This window comes from Alosa pseudoharengus, unplaced genomic scaffold, assembly GCF_046254945.1.
Source record: "Alosa pseudoharengus isolate Yale_2024_CS ecotype anadromous, Long Island Sound unplaced genomic scaffold, YU_APseudo_1.1 YU_APseudo_1.1_scf_16, whole genome shotgun sequence".
NCBI lineage: Eukaryota > Metazoa > Chordata > Actinopteri > Clupeiformes > Clupeidae > Alosa > Alosa pseudoharengus.
In genome coordinates, this window is record NW_027468630.1 from 29569561 (window position 1) to 29590169 (window position 20609).

Genomic DNA, 20609 nt, shown 5'->3' on the forward strand with positions numbered 1-20609 from the left:
CACAGTAGAAGGCGCTAAAGCGCTATTTTGTTGGTTTGCAAAGATGGAAGTGGAAGACGGAGGGAGGTAAATGACAAGTGAAATGCTGAAGTGTAGACGTCTGGTCAATTATCTTCAATCGATCGCTGGACACCTCCAAATCATTTGTCAGTCACAGTTGCAAGTGAAATTGTTAGATAATTACATTAATATTGTATCACCAATAAGCACGACTGTTTTGGTCATATTCAAACGTTAGCGTTAACATCATCAAAGTATGGAGGCTAGCACAGAGCGTAATCCACCGCCATTCCCTGATCCAATGGATCGAGAAACAAATTCGAATAAATTAGAAGAGGAAAGTGACGACGAGGGTGAAGACATTTTTACTGGCAATGTAAGTAGGCTATACAATGTCAAGTTTATAACGGATGTAAATGCTGTAATCATTCCTGTTTGATAAGGTGTTCAGCTTTGAGTTAGCCTGCTCGAAGCTAATTCGAGAAAACCAAAGGGACAGGACAGATAAACATTTAAGTTAGCTAGCAATAACATTCTTCTGATTGCCAACATCAATTCAAGTCGTTAGGTCACTTTGTTTCATGAATGGGTGTGAGATACAAATTGTCTTCGCAGTTAAGGTTTGCAAAAGCGATACATTGCACGGAATTCATACTAACGACAAGGGCAGTCGGGCGACTGCAGACCCTCGCGCCCCCATCGCCGAGTGCTATTGAAAGTGAAACCAAATTCCTAGCATCCTGATCTGGATGATCAGACTGCAAAGTGATAACCACGTGTCGATTGTTATTTGGCACATACATAGAGATAATGTTGTAAAACATGTGGTGAAATGACATTTAGCTGCCCAACGGTGTCCTGAGTATCACCAACTATTTATAAGAATAAAGAAAGAAAGATTTAGAAAGAATTTAATAGGCCTAAATAGATTGAGAGAGAGAAAAGTGTAAAAAGTGCCGTGTGTAAGTATGGCAATATGGCAAGTCCATGTAATGTAGTTTATGCATGTGTGTTCAGGATGCGGATGGCTTGAGGAAAGAACACATTGGCTTTCTCCGCTCTACTGTATCCACTCCCCCTCTCTGTGCCAGTTGACAAAGATTATATGATGATGGAGGTTATCAGAGGTATTAAGGCAGACAAGCATGCTTTGACTAGGGAAGTTGGGATGGGATCCAGATGACATGTGGAGGATGGTCCCTTGAGACCAACATAGAAAAAAATTGGTCGTCCTGGACCTACGGATCTCGAGATATTCACAGAAAACTGTGGGGGTCCGGTGCGGCGGGTGGTTGACGGATCAAAGTGACGGTTCTTTGTCATCCTTGTGGGGCTACATGCCCACCAAGTTTCATGCAACCCAGTCTTTCAGTATCCTGGGAATCGTTCACACAAAATTACTGAAGGAATAACAAAAACAAAAAAATCCAGAAGAAAAAAAACTCTGACAACCTATATGACCGAATTGTGTTAGACTAAACTTGGTAGCCTCACCTATTTCTGGTTAAAGTATCCTGTTGGGCGACTATACTGCTGTTGGGCGACTGCAAAGATCAATAAGGCAAAGACAACCACTGGATGAATATAGCCTATACCCTTTAAGAGCATCTTTTAATATTCTACAATCAAGTATGAGTTTGCTGCCAGTGTTTGTTAAGTGTGTTGTGTTCTGTGTGTGTGTGTGTGTGTGTGTGTATGTTTTTATTTTACTTTATTCTCATCCCTATGCTCTCTCTGTATGATATGTGTCAAGGTTCCCTAGTCTATGAATTTAATTGTTTGAGTAATAGTGGAAGCATTACAGATTATTCCTTGAGGAAACACTCCTGGGCAGTGTTACACTGTGTGAGCAGTGTGTCAACGATGTCGCTTTCTTAATATATTATAATGATTCCTCATGATAACGGATGTCCTCTATATCTGAATTTCATGTAGATTAAATCCACCTCTGGCACCCCAGTAAACCAGATACCAACAGACATCTTCACTGAGGAAGGATCAGGCACAACTCTACAGTCCCACAGAGTGCCCCAGCAGGATGCAAATGGCCTACGTTCTGATGATGATCAAGACCTTTTTGCAGGTACATTTTGTATTGATGAAGGATGTTAGCAGAAACTGGTTTTGTAGAGATTGGATGAAAGTCCAAGTTACTTTCATGGTCCACATATCAGCAACGGAGGCCAAATTATTGTTAATTATAATTTTTTGCCACATTCCATTAAACGTTTCAGAAATAGACTTTTATTTTATGTAGAGATAGACCAATTAATTGGCAGAGGTGGAAAAAGTACGAAAATATTGTACTCAAGTAAAAGTACCAATACCTTGATGAAATATTACTCAAGTACAAGTTAAAATACCGATCTCCAAATGTACTCAAGTAAAAGTAAAAAGTAATTCATTTAAAATGTACTTTAAGTAAAAGTTACTTAGTTACTTTTTTTTTTTTTGGGGGGGGGGGGGGGGTGGGGTACCAGAACAACCAGTTTTACCAAAGACTTTCTAATGAGGAGATACAGCACTCAAAAAATCCTCCATAGTAATGCATGGGGTTAGTTTGTAACAGTTGTCTACACATCATATGTCTACACATATCACAACCCTTCCGCGGCAAAACGTCGACATGTGAATACATTGAGCCAATCATGTGGTGTGTTGTAAAATACATTGAGCCAATCATGTGGTGTGCTGTGAAGACATCGTGCCAATCATCTGTTGTGTCGTGAAGCCTTACGCACACGCATTTCTGCTGAAATAGATGCACGATAAGTGCCCTAAAAGTGTTGCAATATGGCCGCCAAGTGGAGATACTTGCCTGAAAAGGACGTTGAGAAATGGAGATCTATGTGAAAAATCACCGGAGTTCTCCTTTAAGTTTGAGCAGTAGTTGATTTTCAAAGTTAGTTGCACTCATCCTTGGGTCGCTTTGCAGTGAACAATAATCCAGCACAACTGAAAAGCCCCTCACAGGCAGCTGAGGCAGCCAGGCCAATATTGAGTTGCAGAGAGTTTTTTTATATTTGGAAACGAGCAGAAGGTTCAGCAGATTAAAGGGCGTCCTACTGGGGGGGAAAGTGGGAAGTATAGGGCCCCAATGGAGGAGAGGGCCCGTGAAAAGTGGAATACAGGGGGCACAACATTTTCACCAGGCATTAGTAATAACTCAGGTAATCCACACATAGAAAATCCAAACAACTCCATAAGTAGAGTCATGTAATGAAGTGGAATAACACAGGGGAAAAGTATTAAACACGCTAAGAAAAAGCACTAAGGCAAGGAAAGGGAAGGAACGAGCTGGAATCTGTATAGAGAGTAGTTATCCTTTCTATCTGTGCAAATTAATATAAGCTTGGTTAGTAGCCTACATATTGATGGGCTATAAAAAGGTTTTTCATTACCAAGGTGTCACACAAGAAACATTTCATGATGGATAAAAGCAAAAAGCTCTCCCAAGACCTTTGCAACCTTATTGTTGCAAAACATATCAATGAAACTGGTTACAGATGCATTTCAAAACATCAGAATCTTCCAGTAAGCAGCATGGGAGCCATTATCTGCAAGTGGAAGAATCAACCGGCCATGCACAGGATCTCCTCGTAATATTTCTGACCAGGGAGTCAGAAGGATAGTCAATTCCAAGAGCCAAGGACCACTCGGAGAAAGCTCCAGAAAGACTTGAAGGCAGCCAATTCAATTAAATAGTTCTGGAAGTAACTAAAGATCAGGATTCACAAGAGGGACCCCTGGAATCTGTTTAGAACAATGGGCCAAAATCAGACCTGATACCGCGACCAATACGTTTTGTCATACAGGAAATGTCTTTACAAACAAAGGCTTTTCCACAAAGTATTGAAGAAATTTCAGTAGGCACGTTCAATACTTTTTTCCTGTGTCATTCCACTTTATTACACAAAACTCTTATGTTTGGATTTTTTATATGTGTGTTAATATAATGTGTGGTGAAAAATTCGAATACTCACTGGAAGTTTAGGCTAATTACTGAAACAAAAAATAAGCGTTCAATACTTATTTCCACCATATATTTATTTAACCTGAATATTTTAACTTCCAAATTAAATGTCAAAATGAATGTCAGACGAAATTTAAAGTTTGACTGACTGGATTTTGTATACAAAACATAGTGAAAACTGTGTAAGGTCACTCTCACTCTCTAAATTGAGCTAAATTGTTTAGTCCGCCTGCACGATTCATAAGGTAGTCTATCTTTTGTTTATTTAGTTGAGCATCGCTAGTAGTGGACCGCTAATTGTTTTGCTGCTGGTGCAATGTCTTTCTCCAAGAAAGCCAAGTCAGGTTACTAAAAACAAAGGCCAAAACAGGAAAAAGAGAGACATCAAAACAACTGCTAATAAACTTCTTTCCAAAGAAAGGTGAGCACAAACGTCAAAACACGAAATCCCATGGTGTTTGCTTAAATATCTCCGCAATCATTAGTGCTAAAACGAACTGAGACAACCGATTGGAATAGCGGAAAATACACTTTCATAGGTTAGGCTAATCTGATGCATTTCGTGATCCAGTCTCCATCACTTTCAGAAAGACTGCATGGCGCCAGCTTGATTCATGTCCTGTTGTAGGCTACATGCTGATCATTATCACTAGGCTAGTGGTTTAGGGTGCGATTTTTTTCTCTCCCTTTCCGTTTTCGTTAGTCTTTTTTTTTTACTCAAGTAACGGATGGGATTTTTGACGTAGCGAAGTACAATACTTCACTCAAAATGTAATCAAGTAAAATTTAAATTTATAAACTACTACTCAAAAAAAATACTTAAACTACTACTTAAAAAATACAAAATACACAGAAAAACTACTCAATACAGTAACGTGAGTAAATGTATTTCGTTACTTTCCACCTCTGTTAATTGGGCTAATTTTTGGCATTTTTTAGTTAATTGTCATCGGCCGATATCCGAGGATATTAAGCCAATTAACAGGCAGTTGCATCTGCGGGCTTCCCCCTTGTGTCACTTAAAGATTCCAGCCAGAACAACATTGTTCCTGGGATAAAACCTAGGCTTAACTTCTTACCATCTTTTTATTCTTTGTCTTGCAAATAGAGGGTAAAAACAGGCAAATATCGTCCCCAAAAAATCGGCAGCATATATCGGCCATCGGCTGACCCTGATTTCTAAAGATTGGCATTGGCATTAGAAAAACCCACATTGGTTCACCTCTATATACAGTTAATGGTTGTGTGGCTAACAACCAAATTGTGATTCAATCTGAAGTTCACTAAAGGTTAGCATCATGAACTGCGGCGCAATTGAAGTTATCACAACACTGTCAACCGAGGTAACTAAACTACCGTAAATCCTCAAATTATGGCCGGAATTCTATTTATAGCTGGGCCTCGGATAATAGCCGGGGGCGTGGTCGATTCGGACAAATAAAGGCCGGTCCACAAGTACAAGCCGGGGTAATAATTGCCTACCAGTAGGGCTATCAGTCCACGAGCACTAGAAGACATTGTTTCGATTTAACTCTTCACTTAAGAGCTCTTCTTTATATTGTTGGTTGGTTGGATACTGTTATTGATGAAAAGTCGTTGTCCTACACCATGGGTCTCAACACGTCGCTCTCAAGCTACCAGCTTGCAAGAGGCTGAAGCAGTACTACATTTAAATACAGTTGTTGCAGCAAGGCATTCCAGCCTTCGAATTTAATAAGTAAATCATGCATAATTAAAAAATAACTCAATTTAGGCTACTTGGATACGCAATAAGGTTTCCATTACAGCACAGCACACATTCAATTAATGAATGAAAGTGGAGTCGAAATGCATTTCTTACCACCATGGTGACAAAGAGAATGAAGTATGATTCGAAATGTAAGCTGACTTGTCAAATTTGCCAAACAACATTTGTGAGAAACTGTATGTTTCATTCGTCTCATGCTGTTTCATTCGTCTCGACCAGGAGGGAGAATGAAACATCACACACGTCCCACTTTTGCTTAAATAATTCCTGAACGGTTTTGGTCAGGGATGAAAATGCAACTGTATTTGGCGAACAGGACAGATGGACAGATGTAGGTTGCTAGTGACAAAATATTAGCTTTCAGCGTGGTACGATCTCTTATTATTATTATTATATTAAACTTCATTAAAACATGTTTCATCTATCCCTGCTTCTCCCTATTTGGATCATTATCTCTTAACACTCAATGAACAGCATCACAAGATGAATGATCCGTAACTGAAGCCTATCATCGGATAGCCTAGTAATATGGATAGGCATTCAGTGTGTTTGAAATAATTAATTTGATAATATTTCCCATCTTTACAGAGGAAAAGTTTTGTGTGAAGGGAATTAAAGGCCTGTCTCATATAGACGCTTGTCTCAAATAATTTTTTGTAATAATTTATGGTATCCAGCATCTCCTGGCTTTTGTAACACTTTTTTTATTCAACTGTTATATTGTTAATGTCAACTGTTATATTGTTAATGTCGAATTTGTGTTTTTGCTGGTGGCAGAAGAGGTCATTAAAGGAATTCTAGTTTTTGCATTTTAGTTTTTGTTAAATCAGTGTTATTCAATAGTCCAAGGCTTCTGTAGATTGTTTGAAAAACTCTTCTTTTATTTTCAGAGGCAACTGTGGAGCTATCCATAGACAAGGTTAACAACAGAGAAAGAAAAGAAATGACAAGGCCAAGCCCTTCTGTACAGGACATTTCTTTCAAGTCTAGTGCGACAAATAAGTCCTTGGAAGAGGTAGGACAAAGAGATAGACACAAGCTGTTGAATCACAGTAACTAATATTGCCATTTCGACACATGCCATCTGCATTTTGCAGAAACAGTCTGCAGTTGATGAGGAACTATTATAGTTATTTTTTTATGTCATACTTCAGTGGGAAGAGGAAGAGAACAAAGACAAGTTTGAATTAAACATTGCCGTGACTAATCCAGAGAAAGTTGGTAAGACCCTTTATTTATACAGTACAGGTCATGGCTTCTAAATGTATGTCTGTCAAACAAAATGTGACTATTCATAGTTCTTAATGTTGATGTCTTCTGCAGGAGATGGCATGAATGCTTATATGGCCTATAAAGTGTCTACTCAGGTATGTAATGGCATGTATATATACAAATACATTTGTAAAATATTTGAATTTATTTAATGCACCTCACTTGCCTTCTTGTAGACCACTCTACCAATGTTCAAGAGCACAACATTTTCTGTGAGGAGAAGATTTAGTGATTTCCTGGGACTCTCTGAGAAACTTTCGGAGAAGCATTCACACCATGGGTATATTGTGCCACCACCCCCAGAGAAGAGTGTTGTAGGTGAGGAACTGAACTTGAAATTGAACATGAACATGGTTATCACATTGGTAGGTTGGTTTAAGTCAGCGGTTCCCAAACTTTTTTCCCCGCGTACCACCACCTACATCCTGACTCGGCTCTCGTACCCCCACCATCCGACACATAAAAACATAATTTTCAAGGCAAAAAAATCAACGGCTATTAGCGAAAATACATTACTGCTTTTTGCAGCTCCCCCTAGAGCGAAAATACATTACTGCTTTTTGCAGCTCCCCCTAAAGCGAAAATACATTACTGCTTTTTGAGGCTCCCCCTAGAAGTCCCTGTACCAAGTTTGGATTTTATACATCGAAGTGTTGCTGATATATGAGTCACTGTTCCTGTTGGGCAGCTTTGCCACCAAATTTGATTGACTGTATTCAGATTAGGGATGTAACGATTACCGGTATAATGATAAACCGTGATAAAAATGTTGACGATAACAATTACCGTTTTCTTTTGAAATATCATAATTATCACGGTTGATTATCACGGTGTTGAAACCGTGTGTTTAATCCTTCCCAGCTTCATCCGAGCCTGCTTTTGACATACAGTAGGCCTGGTACAATGAAGCAAAATTGGTACCCTACTGATTCTGTTGTCTAATTGATGGTTTTAACTGCGAATTGGATTAGGCTACACCTGATTTTAAAAGGCGGAACATTTTCACCGCAAAACTTGCACTGTATCATTTGCACTCTGCGTCTTTTTATGTTCGCGTGCACATTAAATCCATTCCACTCACGTTATCAGAAGAACACAGTAGCCTAAAGTTTTATTTCGAACACTTACTTTGGTCTCACTCAGGGTAGGAATTTCACGGCGGCCACGTTTTTGCCCCTTGCGTTGGCCGTGATGTCCCTTTGAAAATCAGAGGTTTACAGGCCACGGTGCCCTTGGTGCCCTTCTTTCAATATTCTGCTTTGCATCCTACTAATATCGAATTTTATTTAGCCTATGGCCTGTCAAAATAATCTTAGCATTCACAGCGCAAATTAATTTCTTTTATGCAGTGGAGAAAGTGACAGCGCAAGAAAGAAAGTGCGTCTAAATTCACCTATTCTTCTCAGTTGAACTACTCGCGAAGTAGCCTACTCATCACACAGACATCACAAGTATCACATGAAAGAGCTTTTTCTCAGCTTTTAAACGATGTTAGCCGCGAATCGCTGTGGTGAACGGTTCGCGAGAAACGTAAATAATATAATTCAATTTAATCATAAATTCTACTGAAGGTTTTCGTCCATCTCCCTACCCATTCCTCTCGGTGCAATACTTCATGAACCTTTCGTTTAACACATGACAAACCATATATCAGAATAAACAGCAGACCTTACCGAACATAAAGGTGTAAAGCAGTCCCCTGTACAGTTAGCCGTTCCAGAGTAATCCACTTTTGAATTTGCAGTACATTTCGACATGCATGGATGTCTCCAAATTTGGGCTTTAAGTTTTGCAATGTGTTTAAATTGTTCCACATGATTTCATAACGGGCCAAATACAAAATAAATCTTACAAATATCGCCTATATATCGGTAAATCAGAGGACAGCTGACTAAGAGTTTGTGAAAGTAGATCACAAAATGCTAAGCATGCATCTAGGCTATTTGAGTTTCTTAAAGCTGAACTGTGCTTAAATTGTTCAATACATGATTTCATAACAGGCCAAATATAAAATAAATGTTAAATATAGCCTAGATATCTGTAAATATTAGATGTTCAGATGATTTGCAGTTCTATATAATATGTCATGTTTCATGTTTTTGTAATGTTTCATACAGTGATGCAGGTCTACTGCAGTGAATAGGCTATACAACTTAGAACATTTTTATAGCCTATGTGGCCTTTGTTCCCTCCACCAAATATGCCCAACTGAATGCCAAGTGGCCTTGCCCCCAGAATGGTGAAATTCCAAGCCTGGTCTCACTCATTGGATCCAAATAACAGTAATAGCAACCTCCAAGTCATGGTAGGGTAAGTTAAGCGATAAGCACATAGCCAATTAAACATGAAAAACTGAACGGGACACTTTTTGAAACTATTTCAGCTTGTGTAGGCCTATCAGTGCTTTCTGAACATATTGAACACACTTTTAAAAATACCGTGATAATACCGAAAACCGTGATCATTTTGGTCACTATAACCGTGAGGTTAAATTTTCATACCGTTACATCCCTAATTCAGATATGTAATTTTTGTGAGGCTCGGTCTGAAGAGCATCTTCCATTTTTTTTCCAAATCCAATATGGCGAAAATTGACGTCATGGGGTGCGTTGAATTTGGCATCATCCAAGGATTCCAGTTTTTTTGCTGCTAGGCCCCCAATTTACTTGCCTAATTTATGAGTACAGATTAGGTGTACAGGTACACATAATGTTAACTGATGGCTTTTTGACACAGTGGTCATTTGATGCTTTTAAAAGCTTGGGAGTAAATGGCCTTACATTGAAGGCGGTCGTGTCATAACAGGATTTAGGGTGTATCTATTTTTCTTCATAATATTTGATATTGTGATATTTGCTTTGCTAGGAATGACTAAAGTGAAAGTGGGAAAGGAGGATCACTCCTCAGCAGAGTTTGTCGAGAGGCGGAGAGCAGCACTGGAGAGGTCAGTATCTTTGTGGTCATTCTGGAAGACAAGTAATGTCAGCACCATTTTTGTAGTAGCCTAGAAATCTAGACGCACCCTAGCGGCAGCAAATGTAATTTGCAGCCAGGGTAGTCTAGCAACTCTCCGTTGGCTTGCGAGCTGGAAAAACCAAACTTCGGTCAGGCCAGTCACATCGTGTATAGAGTCAGTAAAGTGGCTTAACATAATTAACATAATGGCGGCGGAGTTGCGACGGTTCCGTGTGAATTCCCTGCTACTACTAAAACAAAGATGGATGCTGCTGCTGGCGAACAGCGGACTTTGAATCGCGACTCGAGTTAAGCTTTTTTTAAGTTGGCAAAAATTCAACTAGTCAACTAGCTCCGCTGGTGGGAAAACGCATGGGACTCATAAGTTGAAGCGCTATCCTATTGCGTGCAAAGGGAATTTGAAAGACAACCGTTTATCCCGCCCCTCGGATTGAGCACTGCCAATGGTGAGTTCCCAGACCCTACATCTTGATGTGGGTCTGGCTCGTCAGGCTAATTTTTTAACCCATTTTAGAAATATGTTGAATTTGTTGAAATTTCGGAGTGGCAGGGGCATCTGTGCTAATTTCATCAGACTCAGTCATGCTGGCTCCAGCTTTTCTGGGTACTATGCATCCTGATAAAGTTCCCTTGGCCTTTGGAATTGAAATAGCCCCACATTATCACATACCTTTCACCATACCTAGAGATTGGCATGGTATTATTTCAGTTAGCCTATTAGCTGGTTTGATGCTCATTGAGCTCAATGACATGGCTGGAGGCTAGCGTTATTTATCATCATCTAGGGGTGTGGTAACTGGTACCTCTGGGTTGCTTTGCATTGAGGTGATACTTCACACTTGACTTCAAACTCCTATGGCAGCCTACGGAAATTCCTTGCTGCAGAAATCGCAGAGAAGGATGCTCCTGTCAACAGTTCCATCTGGGCGTTTTTTTTAAACATAGGCTGAATGTTCCATTCACTGGACCAAGCGACGCTTTTTCGTTTGCCTCCTTCAGTCAAGTGCGCTGGGTCAGAGGTCACCACAAAATGTGATTAATCAGCGTTAATGTTTTAATGTTTTGTACCCCCCTCTGCAAGTGTCAGTTAATGCTCACAGAACAGGATGGTGAAATTCCTAATCTTTAACTTGTAATGCTTATGGCATTGTCCTTTTTATAGGTACCTGAAAAGAGTTGTTTCACATCAGACCTTGCTGCAAGACCCAGATGTCAGGGAGTTTTTAGAAAAAGATGAGGTTCGTACATCTGGAATTTTGAACATGATCTGCAAAAAGTAGGGGCTGCCATTCAGGCTTTTCAGTGTTCTGTGTGTTTCTGTCAGTGACTTGCCTTCTACGTCATTCCTCAGCACCATCCGGCCTCTACTAGGAATGAGTCATGATCTTTGAATAACTGAATAGTTGATTTACTCAATATCGATTTGTTGATGTGATAACAAATAAAATAATAATAATTTCCCCATGTCTTACGTAATGCATTAATGTAACTAGAAGATGCCATTAAATCTCACTGTACAAGTATAGCCTTCTGATAATTGTGCTGATACTTTCCACATTTTGTGGTAACCAAGAATGTTTTGTAGAATATCATAAAACATGCTTGGTGAGTTGAGGTCAGACTTGGGCAATTATGTTGTTGTGTTTAGGTGTTGTTGGCTGTGTTGGTTGTGCTGTGAAGTAGTGCCTTTATGAATCTCTGGTACAACATGCGGCATAGGGAGGTGTTGCAGCTGTCACCATCTTTCTTTTTTATTTTCCACCCTGAACATGGGCAAAATGCCCCATTGACATCAATATGTTTTATATAGAGTCACCACACTGCCACCTGTGGTTGTATAGAGTAACCTGTGGTAGCTCTATACAAAACATATTGATGTCAATGGTGCATTTTGCCCATGTTCAGGGTGGAAAGTGAAAAAGAAAGATTTGCATAAGACAAGTCAAATTGGTGTTTTTAAAAAGAAAAGATCATGGAGAATAAAGAAAAAAATATTAAACAAATCTTTGTATATTCATACAAGGTGTTTAGGTGCTCTGAAAATGAGAACCAAAATGATTTTTTAGACTTCTAAGGTCTGCTGTTCAGACCCTGAAGGAATTTATTTTCTGTTCATTGTTTTTTGTGAGAGTGTTTCTACTTATCTCAGTAAGGAAAATAAATCAAGAGCCTATGTTGAGTACAAATATGTCTTCTGAAGGCTTAAACAGAGCCCAGCCAAAAACTCCAACTCCAGCAAAATTTGAGCCTCCTACATGGTTTAGTTCTAGGGCTGTGGACTTGTGAAATTTGACAAAAAAAGAGCCCGAAAAAAATCGACACCCCCCTCCCCCTGTATAACTGGCTGTATCTTGGAAAGTATTGATTTTACATAAGAGCAATTTTACAGTGTGTCTCCTGGGTAACATAGGTACACCTGGTAATTTTTTCAGAATTTTTTGAGACCTAAGTGCGTGGGCCCTGGTTGAATTGACGTGGAATGACCCATTGTTAAGCATGTGGTGATTGAACAGAATAACAATATTAAGAGGTTGGATACGTGTTTGCAGTTACCAAGGGCAGTGAGTACACAAGCATTGAGTGGAGCCGGCTTCTTAAAGATGATCAACAAGGCATCAGATGCAGTTAACAAAATGACAATCAAGATGAATGAGTCAGACAATGTAAGTAATGATATTATTGTAAAATTACAAGTGCAAGATTAGCATGCAATTCTAAAGTGTATTTTGACATTGCTTGCTCTGCTTTTTTCTGTTTTGGTACACTGGCTGTTATAGTGGTTTGAGGAAAAGTTTCAGGAGGTGGAGAATGAGGAGCAGCAACTAAGAAAGCTTCATACAGTGGTGGATGCTCTTGTCAATCACAGAAAAGGTGAGTGCTTTCTCTCGGATATTATTGTGTTGCTTTCTTTCACATATTATTGTGTTGCTTTCTCTCAGATATTATGGTGTTGCATAGCTGGTTGGAAAGGTATTTTGTCAAGCAAAGTGGTCATTATCAGGGTTTTTTGCTTGCCTATGTCACTTGCCTAATTTTTTTTTCTGTTTAGAATTGTGTGTGAACACGGCTGTGTTTGCAAAGAGTATGGCAATGCTGGGAACCTCTGAAGACAACACTGCATTATCCAGAGCTCTGTCCCAGCTAGCAGAAGTGGAAGACAAAATGGAGCACCTGCATCAGGAGCAGGCCTGCAGTGACTTCTTTCTCTTTGCAGAACTGCTAGCCGACTACATACGACTGCTAGGAGCCGTGCGGGTCAGAGTTAAACACACATAGCCCATACACAGTGATTGTGTACATTTGTTACATTTTAGTTATAGTGTCTGCCAGAGATGTATTCATACCTGTCTCCTTTTAGAACATCTGAGTAGTACTGCCTGGCCTTTAGATGCCTTTACAAAAGTGAATAACTTATTTGTACAAGGCCTAGAAGAGCACACAAGTGGAAAGTATTGTTAGTTGTTACTACCTTGTCTCGCATCTTCAATTTAATGGTGCCATTGGTTGGAGGGTGAAGAGGGTAGACTTTGAAAACTTGAAAATAAAATGAGTACAACTTTCAGGTCCCTCCCCTAAGGCTGGGCAATTACCTGAACATGTATCGAAACTGGCATTTGGAAAGTCTGGACTTAATCTTGCTCATGTTAATTAACCTATTTATACTTTCCCCAATGCCTGCAGCTTTTACCTTGTTGTGTTCAGTCTCTTGCCTCTTGCTAACTTTAGCATGACTTCACTCACAGGGAAGTTGGTGGACTGGATGTCATGAACGCAAACACAGAGCCAACAAATCTCAACCAGAGCAGTCTAAAAAATGTATAGTATTGTCAGAGTGGGAAGTGTACATTTTTTTCCAAATAACTAATTGTTCATAATCTCATTTGAGGTAAAAGATTGACATTGATTTGAAGTCGCTCAGTCCAACACTTCCCCTCCTGCACCTTTTAAAAATGTGGCACGATTGCACTTCCAAACAGACATTTTATTTTAATAGTGTTGGAAGTTAGAGGAGAAAAACATTGTATATCATACCAAGATTCCTGCATCTCATCATCTTGTAAAGGCAGTGAAGGATAAGAGTGTGAAAGTGGCATTTCTGAAGGTGGCAATTCTAGAAACATTTTGATGGGGTGGCCAAGCTGGAGCACAGACTCAGAGAGGGCTGGCACATAAACATGAAAAGTAAAATACATATTAAAGTCTTAGAATTAATACTAAATTAAGTGATATTAATAACCAAGCTGTTATTTCATGTAGAATAATTGAAAATAAGCAATTTAACATGATGTAGTAGCAAACTTAAGTTTTTTTAGAACATATCAAGCACATACAGTAACTTGGTAGATGCAGTGCAACAAGAAAGTATTTTCAAGTAAAGCAGTAGCCAATTAGAATGAAGTTTTCCACCATATGTAGGCTAGATGTGCATGGATACATTACAATGGAAGAAACTGGTTCTTGAGCCCAGACTGGACATAGCATCGCAATACGTACAGTACCCATAAATATAGCCTTAATAATTTGGCCATCATCAAATCAATGTGAAACACTTGGTGTGGCTAAGAAAACAAATCTACTTTTTTATGCTGACATTACCAACTATCACATCTCTGGTGGGGTAGCCAACTAAATTCTGGGGGTAGCCTGTGCCTCCCATCTTACTCTGCCCCTGGTAGGAGAACATTTTCTAAAATGGAAAAATAAAAACTATTAGTTGGCTTAAGGCAGAATTCTGAAAGACTTTATATTTGGCAGTGGTAGTTTTGCATTTTGAAAATTATCTTGTGAAGAGGCTACTTGTTATGTCTTGTAACTTATGGTATTATCCTCAAGACATTAATTGAATTAATATAAAATTATTATTGGGTTGTGGTTGTTTTTTTTTCTCTCAGAATTCATTTGACCACCGAATGAAAACTTGGCAGAAGTGGCAGGATGCACAGAACACTCTACAAAAGAAGCGGGAAGTTGAGGCAAAACTTTTGTGGGCTAACAAGCCTGACAAATTACAACAAGCGAAAGAGGAGATTACAGAGGTAATTATTTAGCGTTTAGCAAGTTATGAACCAACTTCAGTGTCCGAAATGACTGAAACTTTTGAAACTTCAAAATGTTTTTCTTGTGGTCCTTTTCATAAAATCACAAAACCCTGTAAGATTTTGGTTGTGCCGCCCTGTAGATATTGTTGGTAGGTATTAATTTGTGATGGACTATACTGGCGACTTTACAAGACTGGTATTGTTTTGAAATTAATGTTTTTCCTCTTAATAATGGAGTTTCCAATAATCATAGAATTAGTATAGAATCAACAGCATGGAAGCATATTAAACACAGGTGAGTTTAAAAATAATAATAATATTGTGAAAAAGTTCATTTTTGTCCCTCTAATTTATCTCAAAAAGTGAATCTAATATATTCTAGATTAATTAGATAGAAAGTGAAATATGTCAAGCCATTTTGTGTTTTCATCTTGATGATTATGGCTTACAGCTCATGAAAACCAAAAATCAGTATCTCAAAATATTAGAATAAAGAGGTTATAATACAGGAAAGTCGACTTTTGAATAGAAATTAACTTATCTGACTAATTTGACTAAAGTAGTTCATTTATACACTCAATACTTGGTCGGGCTGCTTTTGCACAAATTACTGCATCAATGTGGTGTGGTATGGAGGCAATCAGCCTGTGACACTGCTGAGGTGTTATGGAAACCTAGGTTACTTTGATAGTGGCCTTAAGCAGGGGCGCCGCTAGGGTTGTATTCCATAGTTAACACCATACGTGCCCCCCCTCTCCTTATTGAGCCTAAGAAAAACCTTACATAAAAAACATTACATAAACTGGAACCGAAAGCCCTTCTTAATCACGTCAACCTACCCATGTCATCCCTTATCACAGTGTTTCCCAAACCTTTTTTCTGGGGACCCACTTTTTAAAAATGACAGACCATCGCGACCCATTTCACTTCAAATCTACCCTGCAACCACCAAAATTGTTTAAGGCCACAGGTTCTCCAACTTTTCTATGCCTTCCCCAACCATACATTGCTATAGGATCTAGATAGATAGATCCTGCTTTGAACACAGTTGTGTTGCATTTTGAGCACTATCAGCGTGAAAAATTGGAAATGACTACTGAAAAGATACGCGGTCGTCATTCGTCAGCATAGTAAGCTGTTCCTGTATTTCTAAAAAAAAATGTTGTAGGCTACGTTGCGTTGCAGACAAATGGGTCCATAACACTGTGGATGTCAATTCCGATGTAAACAGCAAATAACTCAAGTCGTTATATTGCATTGTTGTATTGTATTATATTGTATAGTCGTTATATCAGAACAAGAGGCTTTTGCGCAATACCCGGAAGAATGCGCATTTACTTTGCGAGGTAGAAAACGAGAGGAATAGTGTTTAAAATGTCCATTTAAATTGTAGCCTAATGCACTGTGCATTTTAAATCAGAAATAAGAATGTGAGGAGGTTGCTATTAACTTTAAAGATTGCATCTACAATCGAAACTATCTACATGCAAATTGAATGGCCTTATGTCCGGTCTATGGATGTCTGATTTAGTTGACAGCACGGTCACTAGATTTGAATCGATAAAGTTGAGGAGCTGGTATCTGTTAATGTTCGTGCAAATAGGCGGATTCATGTCCCTTGTAGTTTGCAACTGCGAGGTACATGGCAGGCGCCCCACAGAACGGTTTCATTTTGAGAGGTAGATATCCATGCTCTGGCACCCCCTCTGCGATGCGTTCGTCCCCTAGTTTCATGCGCCAGTTTCATGAGCTTTTATGACAAAACTGTGACTGGTAGTTTACAAACTACATCCTAATAGAAAACTGTTAGCTTTCCTGGTATCAAATGACAAATGGTATCAGTTAGGCCTATAACACAACATTAATTGTGCTGGCGATCCAAATAAAATCTCCTGCGACCCACCCGTGGGTCGCGACCCAGACTTTGGGAAACACTGCCTTATCAAATAGCTACCACATGAAGCGTCTAACTTTTACAACACTGGTAGGCTGCGTGTAGGGGTGTTTCAAGCTTTTTAAAAGTTCTGGGATGAGGGAGATTTCTCCCCTGGGAATTTTTAAAAATTCTGGTTGCTAAACACACTATTTTAACGCAGTTTGGGAAGGACAGAAATACCTTTACAGAGCAGCGGTTCTGGCTCAAATTAGGTGAACATACCTTATGCTCATTATAACTACTTCACTGCCCAACCTGCGAAAAAGGGAAAGAAAAGAAAAAATAAAACCAATGAGTTTATGCCATGATTTGCAATAGAGAGAAACACCGTTATGGTAACCTACTAACAATAAGGATTTGCTCATAACACTCTAAATACATTGCACTGCTGTTTTGGTATCCAAAACTTTTAGATGATAGGCCTACGCACAGTCAAGGACTTTTAACACCCGCACCAACCCGACTTGTCATGACGTTCCTTAGCCCCAAAAAGGTTGAGAACCTCTGCTCTACGCATTAACTGAATCTCTGTTCCAAACAGTGCTTTATTTTTTTTTTAAATAAGCAAACAATTCAACATTTTAAACATGTGTAGATCGTGACTGTAGAGGACAATCTCTCACTGCTGTCAGTGTCAGCATCACTGCTAAGAACAGTAGGCCTACGTCTTTTCACGTTACGGTTAAACACCTGAAAAATATTAAGCTGCTGCTGTTGTTTTCTTTTCATGACTGAATGATTTAGGCTATTATCCTATGAATGAATGGAATGTTGTGTTTTTAGCCAGAATTGACCCATCCAAACCCACGGCCGAAAACCGCCACAGGCCAATCTTTATCATGTCATGACAATGCTACGTTTTCATATTTTATAGTCTATGGTTTCCATGCACACCATATTCCGGTTTTATTCGGAATAATGCCATTAAATATTCAGATTGCACATGAGTCAATAAATATAGGCTAGTTGTCACACAAGTTTTTTTTGTTGTTGTAGGCTAATATTGAATGATTTCACAAATAAAGGCGTGAAAAAATTGTACACACAGTGCGTACAGGATTACGCCTGCCGGCGCCACTGGCCTTAAAGGAATTATCCGGAGTAAAATGCACTTTAGATCGATTTAATTGAAATGCCCCGCTCACTTCCAGGCTACGAGTTGTGACTGAAAACGGTACAATCGAACTTTCTCAAAACACATCCGAATGACATGATTTTGATGTCAACTCAATGTATGCACGTAAATCGATCTAAAGTGCATTTTACTCCGGATAATTCCTTTAAGGTCAGCCGTATTTTTGGGTCCGGTGTCTCACTTTCCTCTTGACAATAAACCATAGATTATCTATGGGGTTCAGGTCAGACAAGTGTCTGGCCAGTCAAGCACAGTAATACCATGATAAGCAAACCAGTTTTGGCACTGTGGACAAGTCCTGCTGAAAAAGAAAATCAGCATCTCCATAAAGCTTGTCAGCAGATGGAAGCATGAAGTGCTCTAAAATCTCCTGGTAGAAGACTGCATTGACTCTGGACTTGATAAAACACAGTGGACCAACACCAGCAGATTATATGGTACCCCAAATCATCACTGACTATGGAAACATCAAACAAGACTTCAACATGGATCAACATGGATTCTTTGCCTCTCCACTCTTCTTCCAGACTCTTGGGACCTTGATTGGACCCTGATATCCAAATGAAATGCAAATTTTGTTTTTATGTGAAAAGAGGAGTTTGGACCACTGAGCAACGGTCCAGTTCTGTCTTTTCTTAGCCCAGGTAAGACGCTCTAACCTGGTCTCTGATTCAGGAGTGGCTTGACACTAGGAATGGGACACTTGTAGCCCATTTCCTGGACACGTCTGTGCATGGTGGCTCTTGATGCAGACTCCAGCCTCAGTCCACTCCTTGTGAAGTTCCCCCAAGTTCTTTAATCAACTTTGCTTGATAATTCTCTCAAGGCTGCTGCCATCCTTGTTGCTTGCACACATTTTCCCTTCCAGTCAGCTTTCCATGAACACCCTGCCCTTTCAGCAATGACATTCTGTGGCTTACCCTCCTTGGAGGGTGTCAATGAGTGTCTTCTGGACAACTATCAAGTCATCAGCCTTTCCCATGATTGTAGTTGTGTTTACTGAAGCAGACTAAGAGATTAAAGGCTCAGGAAACCAGCATTTCTGTATTATAACATTTTTATTCTAATATTTTGAGAAACTGATTTTTGGTTTTCATGAGAACAAAAAAATGGCTTGAAATAGTCTATATATGTAATATATAGATATTTATATAATATATCTAATGAATCTAGAATATATTAAATAAATTAGGGGGGGAAATTTGACCGCTTATCAAAAGCTGTACAAGCTCATGGTTATTTATTTATGCTGTTTACAGTGGGAGGCTAAAGTCACCCAATATGAAGGAGACTTTGAGAGGATCTGCACGACAGTTCGCCAAGAGGTTCTCAGGTTTGAGGTAAGACAATTTCCTGCAGATGTGTAGAAATTATATAATAATCATGCACAAATGTGTCTTCATCATGCTTGTACTAAATTGCAGAAAGAAAAGGCAAGGGATTTCAAAATCCACATTATAAAGTATCTAGAGTCTCTCCTACTCTCTCAACAAAGGGTGAGTCTCTTTAAGTGTCATGATCATAATGTATAACTGAATAAAAGTGTATAAAAAGTTATAACTATATCAAAGTGTCCTTACATAATGTATAACTTGTATTTGAATCAGTATTAACCAACTATTTCTTGTGCATCTAGATCATCAAGTACTGGGAGGCATTCCTACCTGAGGCAAAGGCAATTGTATGAGTGAAAGCACTACCAAGAAGAGACGCTTTGAGCACACTTGACTAAACAACTTGAAAATAACAGAAACCTCTTTTGAATCCTGTAATTTTCTTCGGTAGTTCTATGGTGTTGCTCATGTCTACTTTCATTTTCCAGGTTACTCAGTTTCTATGCCTTAGAGGGAATTAATACATAAAAACGAAACAAAAAGCTGTTTTTGGTTGCACATTGTGTGTAAATCCAAGAGCTGGAAAGAGCAAAGATACAAAAAAATGGTGTTCAAACATGTGGTCAAGCAGAAGATTGTATTGCAGCAAATAACCTGTACAACCTGAAAACAGCTCCTGTATTGTGGTGAAGATCTCTGTTCGCTATGTACAAGTTTATAAAATATTTAACATTTTTACACTTTATTTGTGATCAGCTGAAAAGCATTTGTAATATTCTAGAGACATTGGATAAATGGTAAGTGGCTGTTGTTTTCCCCCCACAATATTTTTTGGTATAAGGCTTGCTTCTTTACCAGACAAAGAACACTGGGCTGGGGGAGCAAATCACATACAGTACTTAAATATTTTAATTCCACATTTGATTCAGCAAAAGGCTGTTACAGTGTTGAGAATGATTTCCATGCAGTAAACTAAATGGTAGTGACATTGTGTTTTCAAACTCTGCTATATTTTAGACTGCAAATCCGTGATCTAACCAGCTACTGGTGTCTAATTTCTGCAGACTGGGTGTTCACCAGTTCTGCAGCTCAGTTACATTCCTTGTGTACTTTCTTATAAGAACAGGAGTATTATTCATAATAAAATTATACATTTAACTTGTGTTTATAAGTCTTACTGATGCATTATTAAAGGGT

At 39.0% G+C, this 20609-nt stretch overlaps 1 protein-coding gene across 1 annotated transcript; it reads left to right on the top strand.

Annotated features, from left to right (window-relative positions):
• The first annotated feature begins 44 nt into the window (after nt 1-44).
• Nucleotides 45-20343, top strand: snx1b (sorting nexin 1b). The gene is made up of 15 exons (XM_076287639.1): nt 45-376; nt 1936-2083; nt 6611-6735; nt 6875-6941; nt 7044-7087; nt 7169-7310; nt 9858-9936; nt 11131-11206; nt 12518-12631; nt 12746-12839; nt 13018-13223; nt 14861-15004; nt 19338-19418; nt 19503-19574; nt 19715-20343. The coding sequence occupies exons 1-15, from the start codon at nt 257-259 to the stop codon at nt 19763-19765; spliced, it is 1563 nt and encodes a 520-aa protein (XP_076143754.1). The 5' UTR covers nt 45-256; the 3' UTR covers nt 19766-20343.
• The last annotated feature ends 266 nt before the right edge of the window (nt 20344-20609 follow it).

Excerpts from the sequence above, each read along its gene's own strand:
- snx1b (XM_076287639.1), top strand. The coding sequence starts at position 257 with ATGGAGGCTAGCACAGAGCGTAATCCACCGCCATTCCCTGATCCAATG. Across the intron at positions 377-1,935 it reads AAGACATTTTTACTGGCAAT|ATTAAATCCACCTCTGGCAC; the intron begins GTAAGTAGGCTA and ends AATTTCATGTAG. Across the intron at positions 19,575-19,714 it reads TCCTACTCTCTCAACAAAGG|ATCATCAAGTACTGGGAGGC; the intron begins GTGAGTCTCTTT and ends TTGTGCATCTAG.